At 42.3% G+C, this 21,666-nt stretch overlaps 3 protein-coding genes across 17 annotated transcripts; all 3 read right to left on the minus strand.

Annotated features, from left to right (window-relative positions):
• Nucleotides 1–609: 609 nt before the first annotated feature.
• LOC146971783 (protein S100-A13) lies at nt 610–6,196 on the minus strand. The gene is made up of 3 exons (XM_085801271.1): nt 5,873–6,196; nt 1,246–1,367; nt 610–1,102 (listed from the first exon to the last, which is right to left on the minus strand). Exons 2-3 carry the CDS (start codon nt 1,363–1,365, stop codon nt 947–949), a joined length of 276 nt encoding a protein of 91 aa, XP_085657397.1. The 5' UTR covers nt 1,366–1,367; nt 5,873–6,196; the 3' UTR covers nt 610–946.
• An 811-nt stretch (nt 6,197–7,007) lies between these two features.
• On the minus strand, nt 7,008–8,652 carry LOC146971784 (protein S100-A11-like). The gene is made up of 2 exons (XM_085801272.1): nt 8,493–8,652; nt 7,008–7,209 (listed from the first exon to the last, which is right to left on the minus strand). Exons 1-2 carry the CDS (start codon nt 8,619–8,621, stop codon nt 7,075–7,077), a joined length of 264 nt encoding a protein of 87 aa, XP_085657398.1. The 5' UTR covers nt 8,622–8,652; the 3' UTR covers nt 7,008–7,074.
• A 1,975-nt stretch (nt 8,653–10,627) lies between these two features.
• pbxip1b (pre-B-cell leukemia homeobox interacting protein 1b) lies at nt 10,628–20,995 on the minus strand. Of its 15 annotated transcripts, none has more exons than XM_085801277.1 (12): nt 20,912–20,995; nt 18,906–18,976; nt 18,401–18,476; nt 18,066–18,133; nt 16,978–17,374; nt 15,772–16,014; nt 15,662–15,685; nt 14,628–14,680; nt 14,188–14,301; nt 13,803–14,037; nt 12,694–13,629; nt 10,628–12,618 (listed from the first exon to the last, which is right to left on the minus strand). In XM_085801277.1, the coding sequence occupies exons 2-12, from the start codon at nt 18,948–18,950 to the stop codon at nt 11,912–11,914; spliced, it is 2,898 nt and encodes a 965-aa protein (XP_085657403.1). In that variant the 5' UTR covers nt 18,951–18,976; nt 20,912–20,995; the 3' UTR covers nt 10,628–11,911. The 15 variants fall into 15 exon arrangements, with proteins under 15 accessions (XP_085657403.1, XP_085657407.1, XP_085657406.1 ...); XM_085801288.1 differs by adding an exon at nt 16,743–16,817 and having other exon boundaries at nt 10,905–13,629; XM_085801281.1 differs by having other exon boundaries at nt 10,628–13,626; nt 13,947–14,037.
• Between the last annotated feature and the right edge of the window lie 671 nt (nt 20,996–21,666).

The raw sequence follows: 21,666 nt of genomic DNA on the forward strand, positions 1-21,666 counted from the left end.
AAAAGTATATGAAGAGTAAAAATAAATGACAGTCTCGCATAATCATGTGCATTTGAGTGAGTGTTCTACAGGATCGTGCAGTACTTAGAAAAGAAAACACCATGAAAAAAATTAATGCAAAAGCACTGTCATTGCAAGATGTCATGAGTATGTTTGAATCTGTCATCACAGCACTTTAAGTGCATCTTCTTGTTTGTGTGTTGTTGCTGCAGTGTATTGTGTCTGTGAGTGGAGCCGTATGCACCATATGTGTGTATGTATAGTGTTGCAGAGTGGAGGATGGTACACAATAGGAGGCATATACTGTATGTCAGGATCTGGTTGCAATAGTTGATGCATCTAATGGCTGCTGAGTTTGACTAGCCATGGATGTCATGGCTATATTTAGCAAGTGTCGCTGGTAGCTGTGGAAGGAACAGGCGTTGTTGCAGAGGTGCCAGTGGTTCAATGACAAATGAAGGAAAAAACTGTACGCATGTTTGTTAATATATATATATTTATCATTTCCCGGCAGAATTATGATGGAGGTCAACTGCATCAGCAAGATGCTCATTGATGGTACTTAGTAAGTATTGATGATTACTAATAAATAAATAAAAAACACACAACTTCTTAAGTTTTAATATTAAGTTTTATTTTTGAAAATAAAGTAAGTATCCTTTGTTTAATTGATATAAAAAAAATGTCCAACTCAGAGTCCTTCAATGTGTCATTGACAGTGGAGAGATGTGACATGCGGACAGACATTTAAATGTAGTTCAGAGCATTACACAACTGTTGGATTAAGTGAATGAAAATTGTTATGGGCTGTTGTGAAAGACAAAATGTATACATGATCTCTGGAACATGAAGAAATGAGAAAAGATACTTAAAGGGTGCAAAAAAAAAGAGAAAAAAAGCTGCTGTTTATTTGCCGATGGATCAAATACTGCGGCTTCCTAAGCATCTACGACGTGTCTGCATTGGATCCACTCTTGCTCTGACTGAGGCTGGTGGCCACGTAGCCAATCAGAGTGAGGTATTCCTGGAAGCTGACCTTTCCATCGCTGTTCTCATCCAGTCCCCGCTGCATCTCTTTGACGGCAGAGGAGCTGTTTGTGTCCTGAGGAAAAAACACACATGGACAGAAAGACGCACAACAGGTATCACTGTTAGTAAGAAGATATTTACACCTAAAAAGAATGAAAGGAAAATACCCTTTTGGGTTTTTATTTGGATAAACAACAAAAAGCTGTAGGTCCTCACCTCCATGATGTTGCCAAGCTGTTTCTTTACCATTTTCTGGAAGGATTTCCCATCTAGGTTCTCCTTCCCCCTGGCAGAGCTGAGAAATGTGGTCACTACCGTCTGAATGGCTGACTCCATATCTAAAAAGGGAGGCAAGGACAAAAAGTTGAAGAAGAAAATTGAGGGCATGACAGGGGAGATATGGCCATATCTCAGACACTCAGACAACGTGCCGTCAGGTCACTAATTTTCCATTCCAATTTATTTTTATTCAAATGAAAATACATTTACTTTGGGCTTTTGTTGGATGAAAGGCTTATTTCAGTTATTTAGTACATCATCTGTTGCATTGCAGAAAGGAGAAATGTGCATAATAACCTTGGAATACTTGTGCACAGCTGGCAGATTAAGATTAGGGATTTTTCACAGTTAATTATGTGCAATCATATCATATATATTATATAATGTGTTAGTAAAACATATCACCTAACTTAGAATGCCCTGTATGTTGGAAGTAGTCAATGTATTAATTGAAAATTGATTATTTGATTGTTACAAGACTTACAGTAGGCTACAATAGAGATTAGTCAAGACAGTTACAAAAGGGACTTAATGTGAATTGTTGTTGTTGGATGAAAATGAATCATATTTAAATAGCATACTTATAGCTTTGTCCTCTGGACATAAACATGTGAGAAAGGTGAGACACACAAGTGATGTCAGCATAGATGAAGAGGAGGAGAGCGAATGGGGGAGATGGTGGGGCAGAGCCCGGAGGCTCTCTGAGGTAAACAGAGCAAGAGACGGGGGAGTGATGGAAGGCTGAAGAGGAGGGGAGTCTCTGAGGTAAACACAATGGGAGCTGTGATCTCTGACGGTGGACATCTGATCCCCACAAGCCAGCAGGAGGCCACAGGTTCAGATTACTGCCTGCTGTCCGTCTGCCGCAGCGCACCTCCCTTCACACTGTAGCAGTACACTGCACACTGAGCTCAAGTATGATCTGAAAAACCTCTCCCAGCCTGTCTGAACTAATTGATTAAACCAACCTGAATGTAAATAGCTACTCCTGCTTTTACTGAGAGAATCTAAGAAGGACTTGAAGAGGCGATGAACACTGGAAACATGCAGATTGAAGATTTGATTTGTTTCTTACTGCCAGCTGAACAATGCAGGATGGAAATAGGAACAACATGCTTTCATTGGATGTCAGGTCTAGAGAACCATATTACGTGCCAAATGTGAGTGTTGCTGATAATCACCTCCAGAGAGAACATTTGGATATGTGACAATAGAAAAAGCACAGATGTAAATAATGAAATTAACAATAGGCTCAATTCCACGTAGCCGCTTCAGTTTCAGAGTCCTGGCATTGTGCATGTTGGCTCCGTGTCACGCTGTCATGACAAACTGGGACACTTGAATAGAACATATTACACAAATGAAATAGAGAAGCTAAAAGATCTTTTTGCAGGTGTGAGTACGTCTCTATTTCATCTGTGCTTTATGCTTTATTCAATATAATATATAATCATCATGGTGCTGATGGTGGAAAAACTGATCAGGGAGCACTTAAGGAAAATAAACATTTCGATGTGTGTGTCTGTTTGGGTCTACTTCCTGTTTAATAAAACAATTGATTTTTATGAAAAGTTGTTGACTGTCATCCATTAGCACACAAATGAGATACAGTAATTTCCTGCTGATAAACAATATAAGGCTATATTGATTTCTTTAATAGAGAATGCAAGTATGTGTATTATAACACTCATTATCTATGAGCTCTGTATTATTGATGTCCAGCTTGGCATTAAAAAACAACTGTTTTATGTATAACAAATGCAAAAATATTTAAAATGTGCTACTTACATTTTATTTGGTCATACATACTGTAGGTGCATTGACATAGAAAGAGTTCAGTGTTAAAAAAAAAAAATACAGTCAAAGCATTTGCAACCTTACGCATTCTGGCATTATTTAGCCAGCAGAGAGGTCACACTAGGTCTCTGTTCCCATTTAGCTTTGTGTTTTCCTAACAAACTAGATCTCCAAGGCAACTGCTCACAGAATATAAAGGGCCTGAATAAATGCTGGGGACAGTTGAGTAGAGATGATAAGTATCACAGCAATGTGGGGTGAGACCTCACTGCAGGATTTCCAGTGAGTATTGGAAACTACTACAAGGCAGCGGTGTAATGATGATGGGTGCCTGGGGTGATGTTGTTGGAGTAACTGTAGAAGCCGGTTAGTCTCCCATCTGACACTGATGTCACACCTCAGTGCTCATCCTATGCACCCATGTACACCGACCCATACGAAGACATAGCTACAGATAGACGGACAGAAAGACATGCACACACACACACATACACGCGCATATCTAAAGAAGGACAACACCAATTAGGACTTCTGTTGCATTAACCTAATTACTGGGTGAGTGAGAGCAGCCACCCAAACCCTGGATTCTGTTTCATGTCTCCCTGCAATGCCAGCACACACACACACACACACACACACACACACACACACACACACACACACACACACACACACACACACACACACACACACACACACACACACACACACACAACTCTTTCCTACATGCAAGTGAGCATCTGTCATCAGCACAGTGTTCATCATTATTTAATAGGTTACTATAATTGTCCCAACACCTTCCTTACACCCTCTACAAGACAAACAACAGCACAGGAGCAGGCCGACAAGGGTGTGTGTGTGTGTGTGTGTGTGTGTGTGTGTGTGTTCGTATCTTGCACTGGCCATATATCAAAATGTCTGACAGGCCACCATCCATTAAGGTCTCTTCCGAATGTAATGAGATGAACATGAAGCCAAGACACCCTCGGTCAGGAGCGGACACATTAGGGCCACTGAATTACAAAATGGGTAGAAAAGGAACATGTAGTAGGTTTTGCCTGATAAGAGCAAGAAGAACACACACTGCAATCGTGTGCTGAATACACATGAAGCTCTCCTATAGCCTCTCAGCACATGCACTGCACTCAGATTCATAATGTGGAACTTGCGATCATAATGACTCAAGCGTTCTGAATGCTTGTGGGAAGCCCCGGACATTGTTTTATTTGCATCTGCCCCTTTTTTTGTGGCTTTTTACTGGAATTTTGCATCATCACACTGGTTTCCTGTCTTTTTGCCTTAAGGCACAACCCATTTTTACTAATTGCACTTCAGTATAACCATCAACAAACCTAAAAAAAAAAGCTTTAGAACTGTCCACCAGTCACCTCTTTAATGTAATCTGCTATTAATAGACTGGAAACTGCTGCATTTGGTGGTTTGGAATTTAGATTATGTGAATATGATAAAATAATAAAATAAAATAAAATAAAATAAAATAAAAAGTTATATAAAATTAAATTGAGGAAACTGGTTTGAGTTTGACATAATTTTAAATGAAGATGCTCATTTCATCAATCAATCATCAATTTCATTTCAGCACTCTTTGTTTTGTTATTTGTTGATCTGTTATTTTGTGTCTCCCATGCAAAATAGGTCTCTGATCAGAACAAGGCCTCTGGTTGAAACACATGATAAATATCAATAAATGTGTGTCAAATTGTACTGTTTGTCATTAGTGCCACTGTATTTGAATTATGACATACAAGTCGCCTACTGCAGATGACAAACTCTCCTATATAGTATTTGCATGGCTAGCTCGCTAAATCAAATAAAGAGTATTGGACAGTCACTGCATAGGAAGTCAGACAGTGAGAGCTGCAAAGCTTGAAGTCTTGACAAGTACAAACCAGTTCAGGTAGGGCGACCCAGCCCATCCTCCACCCCTCACCTCGCCACCCCTCCAGGTGACACAAAATGTTGGTTAAGACTCAAGCCTGAACGTTTTAAAGGCACGTGGATGACCGCAGACCACCACAGCTCATTGTTATAACCTGGCATTCTATATGGAGCTCGTGCTCGTGCTTGAGCATTGATTAGTGACCGATCAACTCCAGCTCGCTGTTTGAACTATAGGTGTGTCCGACTCACTTCCTCTGGGAGCATGTTACCTGTCATCGCCCAGGTCTCCTTCTCCGCGTCATCAAACTACACCCAGCTGAGGCTACCGGAGTCTCGCTACCCGATTCTTATCATATATCGTTAATAATTCAGATTGATAGGAGCTAAATCCTACCGCTGTCATAGTCACCACAGTTTGCATGGAGGCGATAACGGCCTCCGCGCAAATGCGCCAAAGCCAGTCAGCCGCCGTGCGTAACAGAGATGTCAGTCAGGGGCTTGCCCCTGTCCCACATTTACATAAATGTAGCCCCAGTTAATCTTGACAATTTGTAGAGCGGCCAGAGTCAGGACTGACACACAACAAATAAATAAGTAAACGTGACTCGGGTTTCTCTGGAAGTGTAAAGGGATTGGGGTTAAATTACCAAGAAGAAGAACCCGATCCCTGTGGCCACCAAGCTGGGTAATGACAATAGAGGCGCTCGCAAATTATACAAAATTGATGACATGCTGGAGGAAATAAGCTAAACTGAGCGTTTCCCTAGTTTGCCTACAAGACAGTTTGGACAAAATATGTCCTGTCACCACAGAGAGAAAGAGAGAGCTCGTCATTAAAGTCAGAATCAAGACAAGAAATACTCACCGTTAGGATAGAGAACAATAAAAAGCAAGAATCTGTTGCAGCAGCTGGGCTCTTTCTCTCTCAGAGATCCTCCTCTTCAGTCTTAGGCTGGATTAAGCTGCAACACATATCTTTTCCGTGATTTAACTCCTCAGTCAAGCCAACCTTTTTTTTCATTGTCATAGGGCGTGTGCCTGAGAGAGAAGGAATGTAGAGAGGCGCAGCTTGAGCAACGAAACAGTTTTCAGCAACAATTTCTTGCAAACATTTTCGCTGCTGAACAAAACACAGAAAGTCTTTAAAATGAGCTTTGATAAGAAAATAATCACTTTGTTGATCGCTGTGTTTCATGTGCGCACATTCACCTCAACGTCCTTTATTACCAGCACTTTCTCTCAACGTGTAAAAACAAGCACGCGCTCATGACTAAGTGCGCGTGTTTCCAAAGCTTTCCCAGCACAGATGTACTGAAACCACACCCTGAAACTTTACTCACTTGTGGAAAGGTTGTAAAAAGACAGAAATCACCAGAAATAATAATAAAAAACGAACAAATAAAATCTGGGAGGAAAGAAACACACGTGTGCTTGCATTTCATTCATTTCTATTTTTTTTAATTTATTTTTTTTATTCCCAGCCTTACACAACCAAATCTAGTTCTGCTAGCAACACCACACCTCTGTTTGTGTCCTGGAGAGAGGGATGACAAACACCAAGAGGCTCATTTCCAAGAGCTAGACAAGCAAAGTGCACATAATTCTTATACACACATTCTCAAGGTTTCAGACAATGCATTCCCATTCAACAACACCCGCACAGACCTGTAAGCACAAGCAGCTGTGCGTGCATGTGTGTGTGTGTGTGTGTGTGTGTGTGTGTGTGTGTGTGTGTGTGTGTGTGTGTGTGTGTGTGGGGTAAGAAAACAGGGTTGGTTTCTGAAACTGCTGAAATAGGTAAATGGTATTCTGTGACAGTGTGTGTGTGTGTGTGTGTGTGTGTGTGTGTGTGTGTGTGTGTGTGTGTGTGTGTGTGTGTGTGTGTGTCAGCTTGGCAGCAGCTCGTGAGAGAACAGGGTGAAAAGAAAAGCAGACCACTGATAAACAACAGTTCAAACAGACTTTAGGGTGTTTTCCATTTGGCTGATCTCCATTCCCCCCCCCTAACTGTATCACTGTAAATCAGTCAACACACTTGGAACTGTCACAGAGTATCGGTGGGCACTCTTATTGGCTGAATCCCCCATGCTTGCTTGCAAGATGCCCAATCAGCTGCCAGAACTCCAGGAAGCTGAGCTCTCCATCATTGTCCTTGTCCAATGAACTCATAAGTTGGTCAACGACAGCAGGGTCAGCAGCATTCTGCAAGAAAACAGGAAGATACTTTGTGTCAAATGCTGAAAACAACAAGGACAGGCACTAGAGGACGACCCAGAGCTGGTGTGTGTGGTGAGATGAGACTCAGGCAAGCTGGCACACAACACCAGTTGACGAATTCATGCAAAATCAGCAGAGGTGGTTTGGCAGCTGGCATGAGGATCTTTGACTGTGTCACCATCTAGTGGCCAGTGTGTTTATATCAACTCTTCATGCAAGTAGAAACACATGGAATTTTCCACACTTGGAAGAGGCAGCTGTGTTTCTTGGTCAGGCCACAGGAACTGCTACTTTCTACCATTGTGCGCTGGTTAGACATGCAGAGTGAGGGCAACACAACCACAACACGGCCAGATTTCCAAGTCTCTGAAGGGTGGAAACTCTTTCGTCATGACAAACTCATTGTTTACTTGGAACATTTTTAAATGTAAGATATATCCTGCCTTCCGACTGCTGAAGGTCACAGGCAGGAGCAGAAAGAGTCAAATCTTCTGAAAGGATCTTTTAAAGTACTGCTATGTGACTCAGACGTACACTAAGACCACATGCATTAAAGGCTGCCCACGAACAAGAGTGATGACTAACGCTTAATTACATGGTCAGAGCAGTAAGAGCCGGTATGGCATCCAGATGATAACTATCTCGACGTGAAGCCAGCCTTATGAGAAAGCTGGCAAACAAAAAGCAGCAGCGCAAACGTCGAACACCCTCCTGACTCCTGTCTTTCAAACACACAGCTGATACAGCTCCTTGACAAAATATGTGCACAAGCTAAATAAAGTGATATATTATAGTTGTTGGCAACAGATTCCAGTAAAATATAAAATGCATCAAGGCAAAATTCAAGATGGTTATCTTTAAAAACAGGTCACATACAGTCATTAAATGGGTAAGCGGTGTGATTGCCTCAAAATAAACAGTCACCATATTCATGGTAATGAAGGAACAGCAGGGTAGCTTGCTAATTTGATTTTACAAGTTTCTGGACAATAACAGAGTGTTATGCCATCTGCAGAATAAGCTGTACAGGCTTTGGCTATTACGCTTGCTGGTCAGATCATGTCGTTGTTGGTTGGTATTTTTTATAGGGAAAATACAGAACATCACTGATGTATGCTGCAGGTCATAAACTTATTCATTTCAACAGTTACGTTACAGCATACATGACAAAGAACAGTCCACAGTGACAAAACTTTACAACCACAACTAGCCTAAACTTCCCCAGTTTACTGCTGCTTTTTGGTAAACCTACACTCCTCAGTCCTCACCTTGACAAAGTTTGGGAGCTCTGATTTGACCAGTTTGCGGAACTCGTCTTTGCTCAGCGTGTCAGAGGAGCCGTCACTGCCTGCGTACACCTTGAACTGGTCCACCAGCACACCAACAGCAGACTCCATCGTGAGCTGAAAGACAGGACAGGACAGGGAAGTTGAGTCAATTTTTCAGAACAGTTTAAAAAAAAAAAAAAAAATTACAAATGTGTTTAGTCCGGGTTAGAAGAGACACAACTAGACTTGAACTAGAATTTGATCTGGCAGATAAAACCACAGACTCACAATCTCAGGTAACTGTGCAGGTGAACTGTTCCAGTACCAGTCTGCCTGGTCTTTTATAGCCTTTACCCCCTACCTGGTGAGCAGATAAAACATTCACTAATTTGTCTGTTTAGACAGCTTCCATTCTGGCACACTATTCATTACAACTAGTAAAACTGTAAACCCAAAAACCACTGACCTTTTTCCGTGACGTGATTGCATTTTCAGATGCCACTTCAGCGTGTGACTAGTCTCTGGCAGAAGTTAAGGATTACTGGATGAATCACCTCATTCAAAGAAAAGCTCAGACTAACTCACACAGGCAACTGAAGTTAGAGACAGTTTAAACATATCACAATGTTTGCCCACTAACAGTTTAATGTTTTGCTCAGTTCATGCCGATGCATGGACGGCAGTTTTAACATTTTTCCATTCCTGTGTATGAGTGCAGAAGTGCCAGAGAGACTGCTGTAGAGAGCAAAAAGAAAGCAGTAAATCAGATATAATTACATAGCCTGTGTTGCAGAAACTTTCAAGAACGAGGCACTTGGGTTTAACTTCAGAGGAGACACATTATTTAAGCCAAATCTCTGACAGGATGTGCACAACTGGCATATTAGGGAGGCAGTTAGTGCTAACAAGCACAATAGCTTTATCAGCCAAATACATACCCACATGCTGTCTTCTCGTCTCAGCTGTGTGACACTCACACACGCACAAACTCAGCCCTATATCCCCCATACACCTGAAACTGCACTCCATACTCCTCTTCCTCATTCCCTGGGCCATCTCTGCAGAAGGAGAGTGCAGCTAATAACTAAATAAATGTCTCACAGTGACAACTGAGAAGTCATAGTGCAGTGCACAGCAGTAGAAAAGCATCATGGGTTTTCCATCGGGCAATGCTGCTCGTTGGTTTTGTGATTGATGCTAAGCTGTAGGTGTATTTGTGTCTAAGGGCTTGATTGCCTATGTTTCAAAACATCATTTATACATCTCAAATTTCTTGATTGCCTGCTGCACCCACTCATCCAGTTTGGGGCCTGAAGAGTTGAGGCATTTTATGCTTTTAAAAAAGTTTGTGTGGGAAAAACTCAGAGGTCCTTTAAAGTCATTCCCTCTTTTAGCTGTGCCACGGGACTGATTTACAGTGTCCGCAGGCTTTATTAGGTAGTTATTCATTACAGAGAAGTGTACATTAGGGAAGTCAACTCTGCGTGAAACTTTGCTTTATAGAGAAGCAGCAGGATATGGATGAGCAGATATGTACAGTACGTATATGTATTTTTGTTAGTCTCGGTCGAACCACAGAAGCTATACAGAATGAGGAGGTACGGATACACAAGTCTGTAGTATTTATGTGAAAAAATCTATATTTAATCAGCTCAGACCCATAGTTCCTGGTTTTAAATAGGTACAATAATTGACTGACAAAATGGACTCAGTGACCTAAGTGACATCACCGGCAACCTCACCACCGTCTTTTTCTCTGCCATCAGCCAAGTTGTCACATCATCCATCCAGAGACTAAAAGGAAGGGACAACAAAAAAGTTTCCCTGAGGACAAAAAGACATAAATCTGACAGAGACAAGACAATCCATGGACCCTGGAAGAGGAGACACTCTTGATCTGTCAGCGGAAGAGTAAAGCCTGCTGACTTTCAATAGAAAGTGATAAGACAATTCCTCAGACAACTATAAATTATTTTTTATCATAAAATTAAATAGAAAAAGATCTCACCATCTTTCCAGCACTGCAGACTCATCAGAACTCGTTAATCCAGTACCATCAGATTTATGTGGATCGACCTGGAATATTAAATGTTTAAATAATTTCCCAAGTGAGAAAAAAAGATGACAAAATACAGTTTTTTCATCACATGGATCCACCAAATTTATTAATCTGCTCTTATAACAATTATATGGGTTAATAAGAGCATCCCAAGTGCAGCGTCTATGCTACATTGTTACCCTCAGAAGGACAATCACTGTGTGGCTGTACCGCCCCGAATTAGCAACATAGAAACATTTTACGAGTTTATGTTTAAAGAAATCTCAAAAAAGAAAAAAAGAACCAACTATTTCCAAGTGCAAAGTGACCTGCCTACTCATTTAAAACAATTGTTACAGACATATTAAAATTATTAAGGACATTTTAGTGCACAATTCACGTTCTGTACCTGAAAAGAAACACATGTTCAACATGTCAATATTTTATGTGCCCGCCAATTTTTTTCTGCCTATATTATGCTGACTTCTATAAAATAAGTTAAATAGATATTTCTGCTCAGCATAGTTCTTAAACATGTTTAATGCCATATGTACAAACATTCAAAAGAAAACAAATGCAGATCTCTCTAATTTAACATAAAATATTCACTAAACCATTTCAGCAGTTCACATTCACTTCACTCTTTATTTAAAAAAACGAAAAAAAAACAAAACAAAAAAACTGCTAATGTTTTGAAGGTAATCTGATATTGACACTCAGGCTAAAGCAAATGCTCCATAAAGATGACATACTGTAGGTACAGGCCTGATGAGTGCACAGTGCAGTTTGCAGTCAAGACTCGATAGTGGTTATTATAGAGATGAGAGTGGAAGCGGAGTCTAACAGCTTTAATCTCCCCTATGTAAAGGGAGAAAGTAACAGTATCTGCAGAAGTGACTTCAACACCCAGGACATTCAACATGAGCTGCAGGAGCTCAGACTGAGACATAAGGCTAGACGTGGGGATTAAGCAAGTTTTCTATGGACACAGAGTCCTAACTGTTTGCGTTATGCTAAACGAGTGTCATTACAGTGCAGAGACAACAGTGAAGCTTAAGTGCAGTCTTCTTCTCCACCCAAATAAGCCTTATAGTGTGATTTAGATCCAAGCCCCTTCTCATAAATGTGTACTAAGATGTGAAATACAAAACTTTCCCATAACAGTGAAACGAGAATATAAGTTACAGTAAATCACCGGGACAGCAGACGACAGTGGTAAAATAAGATCCTGTAAAAAAAAAAAAGAAAAAAGGATGACAGGATGATTAATGTGTTCTTGTAAGCATTTTGTGGTCCGATAACAAGTGCTCCCTTTGAATAAGCCCTCATCTGTCGTGACTCCTCTCAGCTACTTTTGACAGATCCATCATTTCTTTTCACTTCAGCCACGTCCTCGTCCGCTCTCCTTCCTCATCTCTCCTTTGATTCTCTCCTCCTTCTCACCCACTCCTGGCGCCGAAAACCTTTTCATGACTTCTCTTTCAAACTCCTCCATCTCTTGCTCAATGGCGCTGTCCTCCTCCTCCTCCTCCTTCTCCTCTTCCCCGTTGTCATCCCCTTCCACCATATCTTCCAGAATATCTCCCACGTCCTCTACAAATTCTTGGAAGCTCATCTGGTCGTGAACAAAGACCCCGTCCTTGAAGAACTCGACAGCAAGCTTTGTGAGCTGCTCTCTTTTGGAAGCGTCCACTCCCGCCCCCTCTGCCTTGGCGAGGTAAGACTGGAGGATGGCCTCGAACTCGGGGAGGGGGACAGGGAGCAGCCCCTCGGCCTGAGCGCAGCTCTCCAGTGAGTTACAGTGCTGTGGGGGTTTGGGGTTGTGCTGCAGCCGCTCTCTCTGCTGGACCCAGTACTCAGGTTGTTCCATGGAGGGTTTGCGATGACTGTGAGGGGCCTTCCTGTCTCCCCACGCATGTTTTTCATCGTGACTACCGGAGGACGAGTGATTGTCTTTCTGTTTTTCAGCGCTTGATTTTTCCTTTTTTCGATCGTCGTTGTGCTTTTTCTCTTTCTGTCCTCTCTTCCACTCCTCCTCTTTCTTTCCCAACTGTTTTGCCTCATCCTTCCTCTTCCACTCCTTATCACCTTTATCATTTTTACTTTTCCACTCGTTCTCGTTACCCTGTTTCCTCTCGTCCTTCCTCTTCCACTCCTTATCACCTTTACTATTTTTACTTTTCCACTCGTTCTCGTTACCCTGTTTCCTCTCGTCCTTCCTCTTCCACTCCTTATCATCTCTACCATTTTTGTTCTTCCGCTCGTTCTCCTGCCACTGTTTCCTCTCATCCTTCCCTTTCCTATCTTTTCCTTGATTCTTGCTGTGACTCTCGCTTGCGTCCCAGTGTTTCCTTTCACCCTTTCCTTTCCGATCATTACTCTCATCTTTGCTATTTTTCCCCCTCCAGTCTTTCCTCTCTCCTTTTTCTTTCCAATCATCCTCCTTCTCTTTCTCATTGCCACTTCCTTTGAAGCCATCTTTCACTTTCTTCCACTCTTTCTCTCCCTTCCACTCATCCTTCCCCTTGTGCTTCTCTCCATGGTCTTTTCCTCCCTTCCATTCCTTCTTCTCCTCCTTACCCCTCCAGTGTTTACCGTCATCTACCTTCTCATGTTTTGACTTTTTCCAGCCTTTCTCTTCCTTCCAATCCTTCCTCTCACTCTTTTCTATCCTTTCCTTCTTCCCTTCCCTTTCCTTCCACGGCTTTCCTTCATCACCTCTGCTCCCCTTGTCTTTCTTCCACTCTTTCTCCTTCCGTTGTTTTGTCTCATCACTGTGCCTCTGCTGCTTATCTCCCTTATCTTTCTCCTTGTCAAACTTTCCTTGCTCATGTTTTCCCTTTTTCTCTGTCTTACCCCCTTCTTTGCGCTCTATTTTCTCCTCCTTTCGTTCAGTTTTTTCTCTCTCTTTCCACCCTTTCTTTTCACCAATGTCATATTTTTCCTTATTCCAATCGGTCTTCTTCTCCTTCTGGTCGTTCAGTGTTTTCTTGGCCTGACTCTCTGGAGGTCTGGCTGTGTCCTGCTTGCTTTCCCCTGGTTGGCCACTGGGGGGCGGTGTAGTGGGCTTCACAGGTGTTTGAGCTGCATCACTGGCTGCTGAAAGAAACAAATTAAAAAAAAAATATTACTCATTGTTCATCTTTGTAATGTAAGAAAACAATGAAAACAATGTCTTACACCGTTGCTTGTTTTCTATAAACTATCATCCTTCTACATCCTCTACCCTCCGTCACGTCCCCTCCCTACCTCCTCCCTCTGTCCCTTTGTACCTGAGGAGCGTTTTAATTCAGTCACAGTCGATCTCAGTGTTTCTAGTTCTTTCTGTAGGGCCGGGACAGACTCCAGCTTTCTCTTCATCCTCTCATTTTCTGTCTGTAGAACAGGGAGAGATGCCATCTCTTTCTTCAACCTACTGTTTTCCTTCTCCACCTCCTCCCACCGCAGCCGCTCCTTTGCTCCCTCTGCTGCCTGTCCCTTGGCTACTTTTAGCTCTTCTCCCTGTGTCTGTTTAAAGAAAAAGAACAGGAGAAGAAGGCCCTGTGAGAATATTACACACTCAGTGACACCCTCTTATACACAGACACACACTCATACACATACTGTATGTATACTGCGTAGAGGTGGAATAAGATGAGAGACAGAATGGAGTCGCACCTGAAGTTGGGCTTGTAGCACAGAAATCTGCTCGTTTCCTTTGGCTAACTTATTTAGAAGCTCTGTATTGTCAGCATCTAGTGGGGGTGGAGGGACTTCTGGACTAAGCCACTCCTGTCAACAAATTATACATGCAGTACAACACAATGGCAAGGCTTTAGAGGACTTCTCGAAATCATTATTGCCAGACACAGTAGCCAGGAAATGAGAGAACAGTATGCGTTGATGAAATGGGAAAGAACAAAAGCAGAGAAGCACAGTTGGTAGACAATAGCAGTAATGCTGCCAGCATTGTGGGTGGTCTCCTACTGAGCATATCGCACTAAACCTACATGTCGTGGTGCTCACTGTCCTTATACAGTACACAACATGACATAGTCGGTGAAAGTTAGACAGAGTAGAGGGAGAACAAAGGAGTGATGAAGTGATGTCAGACTGACCTGTTTTCCTGATAATTCTGAATCTTTCAGTTCCCTGGTGCCGTAGTCACTCTCTGCAAATTATTATGCAAAGTTTTATTTCAGTATTGAAACACACTGTCAAAGAAAACAGGCAAAAGATACACTCTTGTTTATTGGTGAAAAAAGTGGCATCATACCAAATAAAATCAAGCAGTGTGCGCTGCTGGCTGAAAATCCTGTATTTCCAATTTTGCAAATTTTCAATATCCTTGCAACAGTTTAATGTTCATGCTAAGAAAAAAAATACTTAAAACTTAAATAAAAATTAAAAAGGAAAAAAAAATGTTGTGGTTAAGTTAAAGCCATTGGTTTACATTATGGTGATGAGGTACAGTACAAGGTTTTCGTTTACCAACACTAATGCTGCGTTCGAGACAAGTCGGAACTTGGATCTTTCCGAACTCCGACTTGAAAAAGTGCAATCGAACGCCACCTCGAGTCGAAACTCCCACTTGGCAAAGTCAGAGAAAAAAAATCTACCCCGACTTCCTCGACAATCTCGACAGTCTGACGTCACATCTGCACCCGTGCAGAACCAAACCGTCAAAGGTAAAACATCAATCAAAATGCATTTAAATGCCAAAATAAATTAAAAGGTTCTTTCTTTAATTGTTTTTGTGCCCTTTGCAATCAAAGTGCTTCACGTAAGGCCTAAAAACATTACAAAGTTTGTCCCAGTCATATTTTTGGTTATTCTGGCGTGGTGTGTCTCGAACGCTTTGAAGTCGGAACTCTGAGTTTTCAACTGGGAGATTCTGATTTCCGACTCGTCTCGAACGCAGCATAAATAAGCTTCATAGCAAAGAGGCACAAACCGCGCTCTCTCTCTTGTTCAAACGTTTAAAAGCATGCAGTGCTTTGAAGTCTTGTGTTTAAAATAATGCAAGATGCAGAACTGCCCCACCTCAACCCCACATGCACATTTGCACATACAAATGCATGCTGTTGACAAGAAAGAAAGAGAAAACTCTTTCACTCGTGCACATACAAACAAGCCTACAAAAGGCACCTACCTTCATCCAGGTCCATGAAGACACCTGCAGGTATAATACACCTGAGTCGCAAAGATCCCTTTATCTATTCCACTACTGGCAACACTGTCATGTATCTAAACTTCTCCTACCTGAGAAAAAGATGGTGCCGAGGCCCAGCAGAATGACGGCGCCGAGGATGCACTTGTTCACGGAGAACCCGCTGTCTTCGTCTCGCTGTGGCAGCCGGAACTCTTCCTCTGCTTCCTCTTCCTCCTCTGCCCTCCCGATCCGTTCCAGGGCTGCTAGCAGAGACCTCCTCCTCACCTCTGGCTCCGTGTCCTCCTCTGTCCTCTCGGCCCTCTCCTCGCCCACCTCTGAATCCACAGGGGATCCTGGAGAAGTAACAGAAAGAGTTTGAAGAGCTGTTTTTAAAGTATATCTTGCAAATTACCACGCAATTCAAGTTTAATCTACTTTACGGCTTCCCCAAAGGCATAAACGGTGAAAACAGCAGATCATTTACTTTGTAGGTATCCATTAGATGGTTTTATTTTCTGACATTTATTATTTTAAAGCAAAGCTGTTGTACATTGTTGGGCACAAATTTGCTCTTGCACTCAGAGGGCTGATATTAGATTGCACAGCAGGTATGGTCCTGCAGTGTGAGACAAAAGTCCTCATGGGAGGTAAGACACTTGCTTCTTTATTGGCTCAGCTGTGCAACGGCACACTGGTTAATTTGCTCCATTGCCATTCCTCATTCTCCTTTCGACTGCATTAAGTGATTCAAACACTTCAATTCAGAACTTCTGGTACTTTGAAACAACAGTGTTCAAAACTTTCCAAACTATCCCCATCCGATTTTACGGTTCATTAGTGATGGCACTAGACTCACTGACTGACACTGAGGTCTAGTTGGTAGCAAAGGATGTATGAAACAATGTACAAGAGAGCAAAGGGAGACTGGTTTCTTAATGCTGTAGTGAGGCAAAGAGCTGCAGACGAAAACATCACACTGCAAAAAACTTTAGAGGTCCCAGTCCCTCTGAAGCCAATTTACTTCAGCAGGGTGTCATGCAAATAAGAGTTTCTCTGTCACATCATGCTCCCTTCCTCATACCAACCACAGCCTCTCCAGACAACTTCCTGGCCCAGATACTGAACAAGTCCATAATCAGCTGGTCCACCAAGTACACTTCAAACACAAATAGTACATGTAGGAAGAAAGAAAGGGAGGATACAGGCATACCACGTGATGATCTCAACCAATGTTTATAATACACATGAACACATTAGAAAAACTTGTGCTGGGCTTTTTGAAGTTAATATATAAAGACCTGTGTCACTGTTCATACCTGCCTGTTTCCCTAGATCAGTCGTCCTTGGAGACCGGTCAGACTCCTCCCCTTCCTGTTGCACCTCTTCCTCATTTAGTGGATGTGTGAGCCTCTCTTCTTCTTGTGTATATTCCATCCCACCCAGAGTCTCTGTGCTCAGCAACGACGCTGGGGGCTCATCGGGGGAGGGGGTTATGTGGGAGTAGGAATCCGAGAATGAATCAGGGTCATGGCTGGACTGTGCCAGCCCCTCAGGTAGGCCCTCTGACTGGCTGAGCGCATCACTGCCAGGGCTGAAACTGCTGGAGACTTCCAAAGAGGTGGGAACAGAGGCATCAGTGGCGGCCGTGGGCACAGGGGTGTGCTGCTCTGTGCTTTCGCCTCCACTTAGCTCGGCTGTTTTTTCTTCTGATACCTGGAATCAGGTCATTAAAACCCCTTAGAGCATAACACTGTCACTCACAGGTTTTAGGGCACCCTATATTCTAGCATTTTAGGTTCAAACTTGAGCAAAGCACATAATTCAAGAACAAAAGTTCAACATTTTGAGCAGTGTGGTTATTCACTTCCTGGCAGAAAGTTAGATGATACGGATTAGCACTGCTGCAGTCTTACTAAAGGCAGTCTTTACGTTAAGCCAGAAGGCCAATAAGTGCATTTCACAATGTAGGCAACTATTCCTTTAACTTTACAAAACATACAGTACATGAACAAGATCTGAATGAAATTCCTCTGAAGTCTTTCATAAAGCTGTTACCAAGTGATTAAATAAGAGGTCCTCTCTTGTTTTCTAAAACTCTTTAAATAGAAATGTTCTGTTGGCACTGCAAAGTTAACAGAGATAATCATTCTTTTATAACTCCACCAAGAAGCTGTAGCCTGGTAACAGCTGAAGTGAGTCATCTTCCAGGTATAAATATTTAGCTGAGGCTAAATAAGCTCTGTACTCTGTGCAATGCTCCTGAGCTTATACAGCTGCACAAGCGGTTTAAATGTACTGTATATCTATATGGATCATATTCACCTGTATATCTGTTGGCCAATTAGAGCTGCATTTGTTGTAACAAACACTACATGACAGAAAATGATGTGTTTTGCTGTCATACCAGGTGTGCCTCCACAGGGGACCCCTCTGCAGATGCTTCACCCTCTGCAGGCTGGTTTGCTCCAGAGCCTGGTTCATCAAACACACACACACACACAGGAGACAAACAGATGAACCTTTTTTAGCAACAGTCTGACATCATTTGAAATGGAGCCATTCAGCCGAGGAACACCAGTGTGCATGTGCAGAATGAGCATTATTTTATACTTCATTTTCCCTTCTGTTATATTTGACCTGCATCATAACTTGCGTGACACACAATGACTGTATGATATATGAATGTTTTTCCTGTGCCATAAATAATCTCACAACCCTCAACTTTATTCTAAAAGACACCTGCAGCAGCTGTAAGGCCGTCTTCATGGTGCTCTTTTCCCTCTGCCGAAGGCCTCAGGGTTTCAGCGGCAGTCTCCTGATGCAAACAGACAAAAAACAAACAGTCAAGGACACGTACACACAGGATTATTATTATTGGAACACTCAGTCTATCTTTTGATTGTGTGTGAGTAGTTGAAGAGATGAGCAATTCTCTTAAATATTGTACTATACTGAGAAAGAATGTGTATGTGTGTGTGTGTCTGTGTGTGTGTGTGTGTGTGTGTGTGTGTGTGTGTGTGCGTGCGTGCGTGTGCGTGCGCGCTTCCAAAAGCCAGTGTGACTTTCTGAATAACAGTTAAATCTGGAAAAAGCCAAGAACCACAGACAGTCTTATTAAAGAAACCTATTTCATATTCAGGTGACCTGAAAGAAAATCAATTGGGACAAGGAGTTTTCTTTTTTAAAAATCATGCGATTTCATTGAGGTCGTATCCGTATGCTCTTTATGTGTGGTGAATGATACCTCAGGAGAGAGGATGGTCCAGCTGTTGTTGCTGCCGCCAGACATGGCCCCCTAGAGGCTTTGCCTGTCTCCTGCAACACAGGAAGAACATACAGAGCAGATTAAATGATTAATAGTGTTTAGTTCATAGAGACAAGAATCAAACCAGGGCCCCATACCATACTCCTCTGTGCCTTCGGACTGAAACAACTGTGTGTGTCGCTCAGAGGCCCACCACTGTATCACCATTAGGTTGACAGTGTGAGTGCTGGAGCTTTAAGACATTTACATCCTTTTGTGTACACACAGGGAATTTGAATATATGACTTTGCTATTCAGCCTCGCCCATTCTGCCGATAAAGGACCTACTGTAAAGTGGTGTTAACACATTGTGTGTGTGTGTGTGTGTGCATGTACGTGCATGTGTGCAGGAAGCCCCATTCTGCGGGAGCATTCAGTTCTTCATTAGTAGTTTGCGTGTGGTGTGGGCCTTTTGATCACCCTGGCTTTAGGGTTAGTGGGGAAATGTTTTGGCAGAGACACGGGTAACTAAGGCTGGCATTATTGGAAATACAGGCTGTCCAATTCAAAGCCACTGGTCTGTTGAATAGATGCCTACAAAACCGCCAAATTTCAACTGTATACTGTCTATTTACACACTGCACAGGGATTACACGTTTTATACTTGGTGGAAACACTATCCTCAACCTCGACAGTTACTGTATCTATACAAACAACAAACAACATATTTTTTTAACACACGCACATTTCTATTTTCACACCTGGTCAGATACAAGTGTCAGGTATCACATCTTTACAAAGTCTTTCCTTTCAAATACGTAACACGACGTAACAGAGATACATATTTATCAGGTCTAGTCTGGCAAAACAGTGAATGCAGAGAACGAACCACTTTGGTTAACACCACATTGTCTGGGTAATGACACACTTCACTCCCCAAATTCAATTCTCTCCCAGCTCCGCAATTTAGGTCTCCTAATCGAGTGCCTCCCAAGAGGAGTCTACTGAATCTAGCCTAGGGCCCAAGGAGCATTGTGGAGCATATAGTGGAATGGCTTAAATAGACACCAGCTAAATATAGCCACCAAGAGATTGAGCAGAGACAGGAAGAGGGAGCATGCAGAAGATGGCCATGGGGAACACAACAGAGGCAGCGATGTACTCTAAGGACAGTTTTTAAATGGATTATTTTTAAATGCACCACAAAGCTAGCGGCTTTTAAAAGAGGAAAAATCATTTTTTCACCGCCTTTAGGCTACTACTATTTGATCCTCATGAGCAGCATCTCATTTAACCTGCACAGCTGCAGCTTTGGAAAGCTGGGTGACATCAAACCTTAACTTTGTATGTTAACAGATACTGGAGACACTTGATCTTTCTTATACATCTATAAACAACTAGTAATATTGTAACTGCGCCAAGGTTATATACTTTCTAGAGCAAAATACAGCCAATAACATGGTTACAGCTACAGGCCTAATCTGATCATCTTCTCTGAACAGGGGAAAAACACCAAAAAAGGTCAAGAGCATAAACCACAGGACAGGCCATTGGGACGGCAATGCGAAGCTGTCAGCAGAAAAACCATAAACCAGCTTGTTCACAGCAGTTCACACACAACAGCATCAGCAACAAAGCCGTTCATCAAGGTATTATTTTTGTTTACACACTCAAATATTGAAGCCAGTGACAGGAAATGCCCCACAGGGAAGGGCTCAGAGAAAGATTAATCTTAACGCCCCACTAAACAAAGAAAAGTCACTTGTTGACGCGATGGGGCCGGTTTTTTGCAAAAAAATAATTTGCATGAAGTACAGAGAGTTGTTAGCGTTAGTCAAAAAGGCAAACTTTCATGTCACAACAGACGCACGAGCAACCAGGAAAAAGTGAGTGAAACGACGTTTGCGACGCAGTTGAAAAAACCCCCACAACAACAGGACAGACGTTGTTACTATAAAATAAAAGCAACAGTAAGCTGTGTAGAAATTCAAAATGTTGGCTCTTACCGTGGTCGCTCGCTTTACTTCGGACCCCCACAGTCTGTCACACTCACGGCACACAATTTGTAAGTCTTCCCATCCAACTTGAGAGTTACTTGGGACGTGCCTCCTGAACTTGCATGATCCACACGCGTCTCGTCCAATCACGGGCAGGGTTTGCTCTAGCCCCGCCCCTTTGCATCCAGGGCGTCCAATAGCAACGCGGCGTCACTGTGCTTCACCGGGGGAGCTTCCAAGTTGATTGACACATGCAGGTGACACAGGTTTTTCCTCAAACAAGGCCAGTCCAAAGCATTTTTAACACTTGCAGTCCATAAGATCAAGTTGATTCCAGAAAGAAAATTATGAAATACATTCATGGAAGATTGCAAACTGTCAAATTAAACATAACATAAAGGCATAAGGGCACATAACAGGTACAACATTACATGTGTGACACAGAAACCTTTTTTTCTTTCTTTTAACTGCACAGTATGGAAACTATCGTCTTAATTAAAACAAAATAATTCAGACATTAAGATTATATTTTTCTCTTCATTAGAGCCTTTATTCATTGCCACACCAGTTTGTCTTGTACAGTGAACATCAGGGGGGTCATCATTCCTCAATATTTCAGAGCAGGGTTGAATTCAGGAGAATCTGAACATTTGCAACATCTGGAAATGTGCCAGTGTGTTTCCTGAAAACCCAAGGGGAGCATCCCATAGACCCTGAAAAACAGACATAAAAGAAATTATCCGTGTAAATGCATTCAACAGTTC

The sequence above is a fragment of the Trachurus japonicus genome, chromosome 16 (genome assembly GCF_045865225.1).
Source record: "Trachurus japonicus isolate A0001 chromosome 16, Traja_1.0".
Lineage (NCBI taxonomy): Eukaryota > Metazoa > Chordata > Actinopteri > Carangiformes > Carangidae > Trachurus > Trachurus japonicus.

What these genes read in the sequence shown, in the direction of transcription:
- LOC146971783 (XM_085801271.1), bottom strand. Translation starts at nt 1,365, where the DNA reads ATGGAGTCAGCCATTCAGACGGTAGTGACCACATTTCTCAGCTCTGCC. An exon ending in AGCTTGGCAACATCATGGAG is followed by an intron (nt 1,103 to 1,245) that starts GTGAGGACCTAC and finishes TTTTTTCCTCAG; the next exon opens with GACACAAACAGCTCCTCTGC.
- LOC146971784 (XM_085801272.1), bottom strand. Translation starts at nt 8,621, where the DNA reads ATGGAGTCTGCTGTTGGTGTGCTGGTGGACCAGTTCAAGGTGTACGCA. An exon ending in AGCTCCCAAACTTTGTCAAG is followed by an intron (nt 7,210 to 8,492) that starts GTGAGGACTGAG and finishes GTTTTCTTGCAG; the next exon opens with AATGCTGCTGACCCTGCTGT.
- pbxip1b (XM_085801288.1), bottom strand. Translation starts at nt 18,950, where the DNA reads ATGTCTGGCGGCAGCAACAACAGCTGGACCATCCTCTCTCCTGAG. An exon ending in GTCTGGAGAGGCTGTGGTTG is followed by an intron (nt 16,015 to 16,742) that starts GTATGAGGAAGG and finishes TTACTTCTCCAG; the next exon opens with GATCCCCTGTGGATTCAGAG. An exon ending in CAGAATTATCAGGAAAACAG is followed by an intron (nt 14,302 to 14,627) that starts GTCAGTCTGACA and finishes ATTTGTTGACAG; the next exon opens with GAGTGGCTTAGTCCAGAAGT.